General features: G+C 43.8%; 1 protein-coding gene across 1 annotated transcript in view; it reads right to left on the reverse strand.

Moving 5' to 3' along the window:
• Positions 1 to 6,700, reverse strand: part of clmpb (CXADR like membrane protein b) — a 75,202-nt gene extending 68,502 nt beyond the window's left edge. Inside the window, exon 1 of the mRNA XM_034548090.1 lies at positions 6,013 to 6,700. Within this exon, the coding sequence (XP_034403981.1) occupies positions 6,013 to 6,061 (49 nt within the window). The 5' untranslated portion in view covers positions 6,062 to 6,700. The remainder of the gene's footprint in view (positions 1 to 6,012) is intronic.
• Positions 6,701 to 13,498: the final 6,798 nt, after the last annotated feature.

A 13,498-nucleotide genomic window follows, 5' to 3' on the forward strand; every position in this document is an offset into this window, starting at 1 on the left:
GGTCTTTCCGTGCGACAGTAACTTCCAGTAAGTGAAGGAGCAGTGATAAACAATCCCTCGTTTAGCTCGGAACCTGGAATGTCCCTTATTCCTACATTACTGTGAAATACTGTAGAGCTTGTTGGAAACAGTATCAGCAGCAGTGGTGCCGATGACATAAATAGGCAAACGGAGCTTCATTTATGATCGTAAGAACTGTTTTACCATTAAAAACATTTTTTTTTTGTTTCAAATAAATGATGTATCCCAACAAATTCCAACATGAAAATGATATTCAGTACACCAGTAAGAAACATCATATAGAAAATATCGACCTTTGTGGGGTCTTTAGTTGTTACTGTACTGTTATGTTCTTTTTTTTTTGCTTTTGTCAAAATATAGTAAAATGCATTTTGATCAACTGCAGCAGATCTGTTTTTTTAAATAATTATTGTCAATACAGGGTCAATAGATCTGGATGCTGTTTGCAGATCTAAAGGGAGGGGTCAGGTGAACTTTTATCCCCTTTAATTCCACCAAGTAGAGCAGCCGTGCAAACCGCTGTTGACTAGTGCGTTTTCCAAGAAAATATAATATATATAATTGTCAGAAATATAAATAGCAATTTCTTAACATGTGTGCATTGTCAAGCCCGAGCTTGAACATAACATTAAGACACATACATACAATCTGACATCATTCTGGTTTCGAGGCTGACGTCTGCCTTGCCAGATTGTGTCTTTACAAGGAACGTCCCGAACAATACAAATGCATAATTCATACATCATGTTGCCACAATAACGAGCGGCGTCCGAGTCCCAAAAAACATCGTCCGAGTGACGATCGTGAGTGCGAACACGCTGCGCCGCTTCTTGAACGCATGCGTTGTCTTCTACGGGAATGAGAAGTCGACTTACCCAGAAACAAAGAGCGGAATATTGCAGACATCACGGCTGGAAATCCCATAAAGCAACGGAGCTGGAAAACAATGCGCTCGGGCTGCCGTTCACGCGCATTCGGCTGGCCGAAGCGGCAGCATCGGCGAATAAGAGGGAGCGAAATCGGAGGAAATAAATCTTCAAAGAGCACGAGAGTCCAAGGACACTATATGTTGAACGCGGCCGACATATCTCTATCTAAGCCTCCCGAGGAGCGGAACAAGAAACGTGGCTCTTCCTCTTCATCGTCAGTTTCAGGGCTCAGGATACTTGGCGTCAGATCAAAGTTCCCTGGCTGTCTGGCTGCTGGCGTGGGACGTGTTGTCTCCGGGTCCCCTCTGTCTCCTCCTCAGCAGTATCTCCTCCTTCCCTCCTCCGCTGCACAAAATGCCAAAGAGGAGGAGGAGGAGGAGGAGGAGGAGGAGGAGGAGGGAGGGAGGAGGGAGGAGGAGGGCGAATAGGTGGATGATGAGGGGATGCTGAAGGATAGAGACCTCTAGAGTCTGAAGTTCTCTTACACAGCCCGAGCATCGTGCAACACACACTAAAAGGCTGGTTGAGAGGATGCCCTCTTGTTTAGGTGGGAGCTGATTTCCTTGACATGAATGGAATGATGTTCCCATTAATGGAAATCTTTTTTGAGCGAATACATATTCCTCCAATACTGTGGTTCTCAACCTTATTTTCAGAGATGTACCACCTGTGAAATAGCCGAGTACCCCCCCCCCCCCCCCCCCCCCCCCGTCCAGCGCAAAGCATTTTGGGTTGAAAAAAAATGACCCATCCGTGTCTGATTTGATATAGACTATATACAATTCAGTTTATGAATGATATATATATTTTATTGAATATTTATTAAATAACGGATGGATGCTCATCTCACGTACCCCCATTTAAGAACCACTGCTCTAATAGATAACGGCACAGGGTTTATAGTCTTTTTTTATCCTAAATATGACCATATTATTATAGGGGGGATGCTATGTTAAAGGTATTTCGCAACCCGATAACATGACACTATATGCCATTACTTTACCATTATACATTAACAGTGTGCTGTACTTTTTTTCGGGCTGAAATGATGAATCGTTAATCGATGAGTTGACAGAAAATGAAACTATTGTGATGTTGATTGATTAATCGCCGAAATAATCTTTTCAAGTGAAAATCATAACCTTTACAATTTCCAAATGTAAAGATGTTGCTGCCTTTCTTTGCCTGGTGTGATTCTAAAGGGAAGTGAAGGATTTCCGTGCTGCTGATCCCCTTTGGGCTGTGCATTATGTTCGTTTGACATTTAAAGCACCGAATGATTAATACATGAATACAGGAACTCCTCTGCAGATTCATTGATAATCAATATAGTTGTTTTTCGCGGACCTATATGTTTCTGTTTTGTAAGCAACTCACCACTAATGGTAATAAAGGCGACAGATTACTTTTTTTCTATCAGTTTTTTTTATCTCAAGGACTTCAACTGTCAGGCTAATCTGGAATGATTTCATGTCAGGAAACACTAAAAAAAAAAAAAAAAAACATGTCCTTAATTTCAAAAGCATGTATTAAAAAAACGCCATGCATTTTCTCGTCTATTTATATGTTGCATGGCTGTGATGACTCATTGCTCGTGATCAAAGGCACGTTAAAGATCTGTTGTGAACCGCGAGGCACGCTATTTTTGCTCGTTCATACCATTTTCTTCATTTGTCGACCAGCTTCTCAATTTTCGTTTTTTCAACGCTGCCCCACAAAATGCAAAACCCATCGCTGGCTTTGGGTGAGATATTTTACAAGTGCAGCACGGTCTTAGTTAGGTAAACAAGCAGCATGGGGGAGTTCTGCTGATGGCATGCTCTCAGACCTTGAGACAAATGGCTCAACAATCTACAGAAATAACAAAAGGATTTTGTCTCTCTCTCTCTCTCTCTCTCTCTCTCTCTCTCTCTTTCTCCCCCTCCAGTGGCCTGCTTTTCAGCACCAGCCCTCCTCCATTCCTTTCCGTTCCAATAACTAGATAGCTTGAAAAAATTTCTCACACGCTCAAGTATACACACACACACACACACACACACACACACACACACACAACCCCATCTCTCCTTTTCTCCCATTCTCAATGCAGACACAAAGGAAAACACATGTAAGCAGAGAGCAGCTGACGAAACACAGAGAGCGAGGCGACACATGTACATTATTCCACCACGCCGGCGTGATGTCTTCGGTCCTGTGCGTGTATACTCTGTTCACAATGACACTCGTCTGCAGTCTTCTTCTCTCCTGCTTGTGTTGCTCTGTTTACCTTTTTTGCATTTCGCAGCTGAATATATAAAAGTTCATGGTCTCATTGCAACTCATCTTCTGCAGACGTGTGTGTGTGTGTGTGTGTGTGTGTGTGTTCTCAGGAGCCAGCTGCAGTGGAGTTAAGTACAAAAGAGGAAAAACTACTCGGAAAAAGCTGTCGCAAAATCAGCTGTCAAGCTTTGATGGATGGCTGCTTGTAACAGACATGTTTGTCCCTGCAATCACCACAGTCCTCCTGTAATCTGAGTTCTGATAACTCTTGATTGATTGAAAACGCACCTGATGACCAACATATATTACATTTCTGTTTCCCATTTCCTAAAGCAGGTGCACGATACGGTCTGGATACAGGGAGAGAGTATGCAGCCGTATACAGTGCATTACATCGCACTGAGGTTATCGTGATTGCGCCTTTTAAGAGAGTAACCTCACTTAAGGGACGACAACCCCAACATAAAATATGGGGGCAGATCCACGGTTGATAGTGGTGATTCTGCGATGTGTTACTACAGTGTAGATAGTGCCATGGGAGGAAAGCTGTCTGTGTTTGGTGGCTTGGCCTTGGTGCATGATATAGCACCCCCAATGCAGATGGCCTCGCAGATGGTTGATATTTATACCACGCGGGGGCCTTGAAAAGTCACCAGTGTGGAAAGTGCTCTTTCTCCCTGATTAGTTTCACATCAACAAGAACACGGCAATCTCCACAGACCCCTTTCTCACTGCACTGAGAACATATGACCAGTTGTAACAACAATTATGATGACATATTAGGAGGAATATAGTGATTTAGAATCACTAAATCACTGTGTGGGCTCTCTCTCCCCCCCCCCCCCCCTCCGCCTTTTTCTTCTTTTCTAACGCATGAAAACGTAATCCTCCTAAGTGCAAGGTCCATGATTTTTTTAAAGTCTTCCAGACCCAACACGGCTTGCATTTTAGCTGCAGAGCACTCTTGACTTGTGTACTTTAAGTGGATTTGCAATTTAAATTTGGGCAACAAGACGCTCCTCAGACCTTCTGGCAGAGTCGGAGTGTTCCCATCCGCCATGAACAGCTGTATCTCCCTCACCGTGACATCACAGGGAAGCGTTGATGTTTTGTTGACGCACGGGACGCCACCCTGCGAACACACACACCGACCGGCAGGCTGCGATGCCTGGATTTGGCCCTGTTGTATTTACGTTGTTAAAACACGTTGATCCATTGTTAAAACACACACACACACACACACACACACACACACAGAAGTCATGGTTTCTGTGACATGTACTTATACGGGCATACAGATATGTTAAAACGCTTCTGGGACCTATTTCTGACCTTTGCCTCAGAGAGCAGGCCCGTACACGAAAGTCATACGTGATACTTGTCACGTCTGAGAAGGCGCAAAGGCTTCTGGGGCCTACGTCAGAAAGCGTCTCTCCTATATATAAAACCCTGTACAAGAGATGTATCACTTCCTGTTTTTTTCGCTGTTTGTAACTTCCTGAAAAGGACAGTGTAACGCTTCTCATCCCGTGAGTCTTAGACGGAAAGAGAGGAAGCAACGAGGGTTCTTTGGGGTTCACAAAAGCACACAAACGCCGCACTCTTGTCGCGCCGACCTCCTGTTCCCCGTCACTACTGCTCCTTTTGAGGGAAAAACAGACACCCGCACACACACACAGACACACACATGCACGCACACACCCACTCATTAACCCCATCTGAGGTTGATTACACCTGTCCCGTTTCCTGGACCACCCCCCCCCCCCCCCCCCCCCCCCCCGCCCCCTCCACCCACTCTGCAGCCGAGCCTAACCACATAACCTATACTGCCACAGACAGAAAAACTTTAAAAACTCTTTTGCCAATAAAATACCCACTCCCATTGAGAGACTGGGGTAAAAACACGGTCTTTCCGTGCGACAGTAACTTCCAGTAAGTGAAGGAGCAGTGATAAACAATCCCTCGTTTAGCTCGGAACCTGGAATGTCCCTTATTCCTACATTACTGTGAAATACTGTAGAGCTTGTTGGAAACAGTATCAGCAGCAGTGGTGCCGATGACATAAATAGGCAAACGGAGCTTCATTTATGATCGTAAGAACTGTTTTACCATTAAAAACATTTTTTTTTTGTTTCAAATAAATGATGTATCCCAACAAATTCCAACATGAAAATGATATTCAGTACACCAGTAAGAAACATCATATAGAAAATATCGACCTTTGTGGGGTCTTTAGTTGTTACTGTACTGTTATGTTCTTTTTTTTTTTGCTTTTGTCAAAATATAGTAAAATGCATTTTGATCAACTGCAGCAGATCTGTTTTTTTTAAATAATTATTGTCAATACAGGGTCAATAGATCTGGATGCTGTTTGCAGATCTAAAGGGAGGGGTCAGGTGAACTTTTATCCCCTTTAATTCCACCAAGTAGAGCAGCCGTGCAAACCGCTGTTGACTAGTGCGTTTTCCAAGAAAATATAATATATATAATTGTCAGAAATATAAATAGCAATTTCTTAACATGTGTGCATTGTCAAGCCCGAGCTTGAACATAACATTAAGACACATACATACAATCTGACATCATTCTGGTTTCGAGGCTGACGTCTGCCTTGCCAGATTGTGTCTTTACAAGGAACGTCCCGAACAATACAAATGCATAATTCATACATCATGTTGCCACAATAACGAGCGGCGTCCGAGTCCCAAAAAACATCGTCCGAGTGACGATCGTGAGTGCGAACACGCTGCGCCGCTTCTTGAACGCATGCGTTGTCTTCTACGGGAATGAGAAGTCGACTTACCCAGAAACAAAGAGCCGAATATTGCAGACATCACGGCTGGAAATCCCATAAAGCAACGGAGCTGGAAAACAATGCGCTCGGGCTGCCGTTCACGCGCATTCGGCTGGCCGAAGCGGCAGCATCGGCGAATAAGAGGGAGCGAAATCGGAGGAAATAAATCTTCAGAGAGCACGAGAGTCCAAGGACACTATATGTTGAACGCGGCCGACATATCTCTATCTAAGCCTCCCGAGGAGCGGAACAAGAAACGTGGCTCTTCCTCTTCATCGTCAGTTTCAGGGCTCAGGATACTTGGCGTCAGATCAAAGTTCCCTGGCTGTCTGGCTGCTGGCGTGGGACGTGTTGTCTCCGGGTCCCCTCTGTCTCCTCCTCAGCAGTATCTCCTCCTTCCCTCCTCCGCTGCACAAAATGCCAAAGAGGAGGAGGAGGAGGAGGAGGAGGAGGAGGAGGAGGGAGGGAGGAGGGAGGAGGAGGGCGAATAGGTGGATGATGAGGGGATGCTGAAGGATAGAGACCTCTAGAGTCTGAAGTTCTCTTACACAGCCCGAGCATCGTGCAACACACACTAAAAGGCTGGTTGAGAGGATGCCCTCTTGTTTAGGTGGGAGCTGATTTCCTTGACATGAATGGAATGATGTTCCCATTAATGGAAATCTTTTTTTGAGCGAATACATATTCCTCCAATACTGTGGTTCTCAACCTTATTTTCAGAGATGTACCACCTGTGAAATAGCCGAGTACCCCCCCCCCCCCCCCCCCCGACCAGCGCAAAGCATTTTGGGTTGAAAAAAAATGACCCATCCGTGTCTGATTTGATATAGACTATATACAATTCAGTTTATGAATGATATATATATTTTATTGAATATTTATTAAATAACGGATGGATGCTCATCTCACGTACCCCCATTTAAGAACCACTGCTCTAATAGATAACGGCACAGGGTTTATAGTCTTTTTTTATCCTAAATATGACCATATTATTATAGGGGGGATGCTATGTTAAAGGTATTTCGCAATCCGATAACATGACACTATATGCCATTACTTTACCATTATACATTAACAGTGTGCTGTACTTTTTTTCGGGCTGAAATGATGAATCGTTAATCGATGAGTTGACAGAAAATGAAACTATTGTGATGTTGATTGATTAATCGCCGAAATAATCTTTTCAAGTGAAAATCATAACCTTTACAATTTCCAAATGTAAAGATGTTGCTGCCTTTCTTTGCCTGGTGTGATTCTAAAGGGAAGTGAAGGATTTCCGTGCTGCTGATCCCCTTTGGGCTGTGCATTATGTTCGTTTGACATTTAAAGCACCGAATGATTAATACATGAATACAGGAACTCCTCTGCAGATTCATTGATAATCAATATAGTTGTTTTTCGCGGACCTATATGTTTCTGTTTTGTAAGCAACTCACCACTAATGGTAATAAAGGCGACAGATTACTTTTTTTCTATCAGTTTTTTTTATCTCAAGGACTTCAACTGTCAGGCTAATCTGGAATGATTTCATGTCAGGAAACACGAAAAAAAAAAAAAAAAAACATGTCCTTAATTTCAAAAGCATGTATTAAAAAAAACGCCATGCATTTTCTCGTCTATTTATATGTTGCATGGCTGTGATGACTCATTGCTCGTGATCAAAGGCACGTTAAAGATCTGTTGTGAACCGCGAGGCACGCTATTTTTGCTCGTTTATACCATTTTCTTCATTTGTCGACCAGCTTCTCAATTTTCGTTTTTTCAACGCTGCCCCACAAAATGCAAAACCCATCGCTGGCTTTGGGTGAGATATTTTACAAGTGCAGCACGGTCTTAGTTAGGTAAACAAGCAGCATGGGGGAGTTCTGCTGATGGCATGCTCTCAGACCTTGAGACAAATGGCTCAACAATCTACAGAAATAACAAAAGGATTTTGTCTCTCTCTCTCTCTCTCTCTCTCTCTCTCTCTCTCTCTCTTTCTCCCCCTCCAGTGGCCTGCTTTTCAGCACCAGCCCTCCTCCATTCCTTTCCGTTCCAATAACTAGATAGCTTGAAAAAATTTCTCACACGCTCAAGTATACACACACACACACACACACACACACACACACACACACACACAACCCCATCTCTCCTTTTCTCCCATTCTCAATGCAGACACAAAGGAAAACACATGTAAGCAGAGAGCAGCTGACGAAACACAGAGAGCGAGGCGACACATGTACATTATTCCACCACGCCGGCGTGATGTCTTCGGTCCTGTGCGTGTATACTCTGTTCACAATGACACTCGTCTGCAGTCTTCTTCTCTCCTGCTTGTGTTGCTCTGTTTACCTTTTTTGCATTTCGCAGCTGAATATATAAAAGTTCATGGTCTCATTGCAACTCATCTTCTGCAGACGTGTGTGTGTGTGTGTGTGTGTGTGTGTGTTCTCAGGAGCCAGCTGCAGTGGAGTTAAGTACAAAAGAGGAAAAACTACTCGGAAAAAGCTGTCGCAAAATCAGCTGTCAAGCTTTGATGGATGGCTGCTTGTAACAGACATGTTTGTCCCTGCAATCACCACAGTCCTCCTGTAATCTGAGTTCTGATAACTCTTGATTGATTGAAAACGCACCTGATGACCAACATATATTACATTTCTGTTTCCCATTTCCTAAAGCAGGTGCACGATACGGTCTGGATACAGGGAGAGAGTATGCAGCCGTATACAGTGCATTACATCGCACTGAGGTTATCGTGATTGCGCCTTTTAAGAGAGTAACCTCACTTAAGGGACGACAACCCCAACATAAAATATGGGGGCAGATCCACGGTTGATAGTGGTGATTCTGCGATGTGTTACTACAGTGTAGATAGTGCCATGGGAGGAAAGCTGTCTGTGTTTGGTGGCTTGGCCTTGGTGCATGATATAGCACCCCCAATGCAGATGGCCTCGCAGATGGTTGATATTTATACCACGCGGGGGCCTTGAAAAGTCACCAGTGTGGAAAGTGCTCTTTCTCCCTGATTAGTTTCACATCAACAAGAACACGGCAATCTCCACAGACCCCTTTCTCACTGCACTGAGAACATATGACCAGTTGTAACAACAATTATGATGACATATTAGGAGGAATATAGTGATTTAGAATCACTAAATCACTGTGTGGGCTCTCTCTCCCCCCCCCCCCCCCTCCGCCTTTTTCTTCTTTTCTAACGCATGAAAACGTAATCCTCCTAAGTGCAAGGTCCATGATTTTTTTAAAGTCTTCCAGACCCAACACGGCTTGCATTTTAGCTGCAGAGCACTCTTGACTTGTGTACTTTAAGTGGATTTGCAATTTAAATTTGGGCAACAAGACGCTCCTCAGACCTTCTGGCAGAGTCGGAGTGTTCCCATCCGCCATGAACAGCTGTATCTCCCTCACCGTGACATCACAGGGAAGCGTTGATGTTTTGTTGACGCACGGGACGCCACCCTGCGAACACACACACCGACCGGCAGGCTGCGATGCCTGGATTTGGCCCTGTTGTATTTACGTTGTTAAAACACGTTGATCCATTGTTAAAACACACACACACACACACACACACACACACAGAAGTCATGGTTTCTGTGACATGTACTTATACGGGCATACAGATATGTTAAAACGCTTCTGGGACCTATTTCTGACCTTTGCCTCAGAGAGCAGGCCCGTACACGAAAGTCATACGTGATACTTGTCACGTCTGAGAAGGCGCAAAGGCTTCTGGGGCCTACGTCAGAAAGCGTCTCTCCTATATATAAAACCCTGTACAAGAGATGTATCACTTCCTGTTTTTTTCGCTGTTTGTAACTTCCTGAAAAGGACAGTGTAACGCTTCTCATCCCGTGAGTCTTAGACGGAAAGAGAGGAAGCAACGAGGGTTCTTTGGGGTTCACAAAAGCACACAAACGCCGCACTCTTGTCGCGCCGACCTCCTGTTCCCCGTCACTACTGCTCCTTTTGAGGGAAAAACAGACACCCGCACACACACACAGACACACACATGCACGCACACACCCACTCATTAACCCCATCTGAGGTTGATTACACCTGTCCCGTTTCCTGGACCACCCCCCCCCCCCCCCCCCCCCCCCCCCCGCCCCCTCCACCCACTCTGCAGCCGAGCCTAACCACATAACCTATACTGCCACAGACAGAAAAACTTTAAAAACTCTTTTGCCAATAAAATACCCACTCCCATTGAGAGACTGGGGTAAAAACTAAATTAACCGGGTTACACTCCATGTTTTTACAACATCTAGCCTGACTTAAAAAGGGTAAGTACCTGCGGGAAAACCATTTACAGACAACATAATCAAGTAGCTGAAAAAAGATTTATTCTAAGGTTCCAGTGTAGGAGGTGTTACGGAAGAGAGAGCTCCAATAAGGTGGTTTACAATTAGAGAGCCGTGCCCTATATAGGCTTCAACCAAGGGCTATTCAGAGACTGAGATGCTCTGTGAGAAGGGGGAGAATTAACCACGCCCAGAAACAAAATAACTAGAGCCGTTCTTAAGACATCAAACTACCCGCAAGGTTTAATACATAAAGGTATAAGAATCCGGATCTAAATGAACCAAGTTTGTTTTATAGAGTTTGTATAAGAAGACAACCTTTCGTTTCCTCGACAAAGCAAACCAGCTTAGAAGAAGAGACTAATAACGTTCAACTTTTGAATACTGGACTGAAATAGATGCTATTAGGCATATTATTTGTATTAAAGGGACAGATCCAATCGCAGAACTAAATGACACACCAGTAAACGAAGGGTTAGCTCAGAATAAGCGTTTTGTGTTTGTCGACGACGACGCACCCCTACTCTCTGCTGACCTCGGGGAATGAGAAAAGTGGATAGTTAAAAGGATTCCTGAGTAACAATATGGATGTAGGGGCATATAAAAAAAAAAAACTACAAAAAAAAACTCTTTTGTTTAGGCCTCTCTATTTTTAGCAACCGCTGCGATGCTTCACCCTCGGTATTTCACGGCTCGCAGATCCTTTATAATTTAATGAGGGAGAAGGCGGCCCTCTGAAATTTATGGTTGAGCGTCTCAAGGCGGCATTGGCCACTCGGCTTATTGATCCAAATCTGATGTTTGTTTATGGGTCAGTAAAACTCTTTCCCTCCGGTACAATGCAAGCCCACCATTGGAAAATTTAAATTGTCAGCTCATTCTAAAGCCAATAAAACAAATGCACTCCAGGTTCATTATTTCAGCCTCTCTTTATACATATTTAGCCAATCAGAGACGTGTTGTCGTGGAGAGGCCGCAGCCATGTCGTGTACAGAGACCCGACTGTAAACGGCTTCTTTCCTTCTCCTGTGTCATATGCACAGAGGCCGGTGTGTTGATCTACACACACTCAGTCCAACAAGCACACGACACATTCTGTTTTATTATATTCAGCAATATTTGCTGCACATATAACCTTCGATAAAAGCGAAAGAGACTATTTTCCCCCCGTCGTCTGCTGCGAGCATTCCTTGTACTGCAAAAGCCCAGCGAGTTCAAAAGTGGATGTTCCTCCTCAATTTATTTATGAGCCTTTCACGGGGAACATGACGCAGAGAAGGATAGAGTTTAAAAACATGTTATCGTGCTCTAATTAAAGGGCGAGGCAGACCACTGCATCGAAATCCAGTGGCCCAGCAGCATGCACAGTTTCATTTAACATCTGTTAGTCTGTGGTGGATAGGCGCATGAATCAGCTGGAAGGGAATGATTGAATGAATGAATTCATCAACCAAAGCAAGAGTAAATGGCTGCATGAACCGAGCACACATGATGGTTTCTCTTTGGAAGAGGGGAATAAGACTGATTGTTGTTTATTTGAAAAAAGCACACCACTCTGTCTTTGGCCAAAAAAAAAAGTAATGATGTTAAATTGTTGCTTGAGCCGTTTCATGATAAACAGATCAATCACGTTTGAATATCATTTCCTCCACATTGTACGTCGCATTAGAACTTGTTTTTCCTCAACACTGGCAATTTCCACAGCGGTAGTTTACGGGAAAATGCCGTATCCTGCCCGTCCCGAGCATACAAAAAGAAGAAAAGCCAATACATTTTTAATTAGAGGAGGTTGTTCGAGCTATTTAGACATGGATTTTCATTTGTGTGAGAGCCTCAATGAACACCACAATACCGTATGTATATCTGTAACCTGAGAGCGACAATCATATTACACTAAATAGAATAATAAAAGACTCACAATTATTTAATTTTACTCAATATCCCAACATTATATTCAGCCAGTGTTCAAATAAAATCATTAAAAAAATGGTCCTGACAAACTAACCTCATTTCAGTAAAACAAACTACTTGTCAGCTAATTGTTGCAATGGTATAACTCATAGCATAAAACTAAACATTCTGTGGCTCACTTTGCTCCTCATAACCACCTTCTCTGCTCTTTCGTAGCCTCACCGCTCAATGAGACAGGTATGCGCATAATATATGAATGAAAAACTGTGGCGGTTGTATAACTCGACCCCTCCGACCACAGTTAACTGACTTATGTCAAATGAGAAAACAATAGTATGTTCATTACCGGGACATTCGAGTAGCCTTCACTGAGAGCTTCGGAAAAACCACACAGAACAAAGCAAATGAGCTGATTAGCCTCGGATTTAAACGCAAATTGAATGGCTTCTTTGTCATTGATCGCTTCGCCTCTTCAGGTTTATTGACACAGGACGGAGGGCTCTCGAGCCCGTTTTTCGTTTAGAAAACAAACAAGGGCTGGCTTGATTGAGGACTAAATGGAGGTGAGCGGTGGGGTGTTGAGGGTTCTCATTTGATTTGATTTTGAGATTCCCCTTGTCCCCCCCCCATCTGCTCTAGGACTACTACTTCTACCGCTGCCCTCTCCCTGATGAAGTGGTCTCCACACTGGTCATCGGGGAAATGAGTCATGTGAGCCACATGGTGGTAAATCATCAAGCATCATACTGTATGTCAGGTGTGGGTGTAGCTGGGGGGGGTCATCCATCTTCCACAAACGTCACTTATCACTTGAGGAAATGACCAAGATGTTGATATACACTTTGACCAAAGGTCATATTTAAGAGCCATACCCTCAGTCTCACACTGTATGGCGATACCAATTCTGTACAGAAATACATCACCTGAGGGTTGAAGGGCAACCGGGAGAACTGATACCGTGTTAAAAAGGTGAAGGCTCACTGAGGGCTTTTGAATACATCTGTTTCATTAGTCTGTTCAATGACTGAGGGATGCTTCTCTATCCCCTCACGCTCTCCCGGCTAACGCAGACTGCGAGTTCTAATGTGCCGGCGGATTTCTTGAAAGGATTATTTGTACCAAAAGCTTCTTCGCTTTAGCAAGTGCCAAAAGGCCCTAATTTCAATTTATAGTCATGAAGTGATGAGATACGGTGAGAGGCTCGGTGGTCCTGAGGGAAACTAATTGCAGAGGAAGAGGTAATTATTCCCTGGTCAAGGTATTTAAATCATTTACGGTAG

This window comes from Cyclopterus lumpus, chromosome 13, assembly GCF_009769545.1.
Source record: "Cyclopterus lumpus isolate fCycLum1 chromosome 13, fCycLum1.pri, whole genome shotgun sequence".
In the NCBI taxonomy this organism is placed as follows: Eukaryota; Metazoa; Chordata; class Actinopteri; order Perciformes; family Cyclopteridae; genus Cyclopterus; species Cyclopterus lumpus.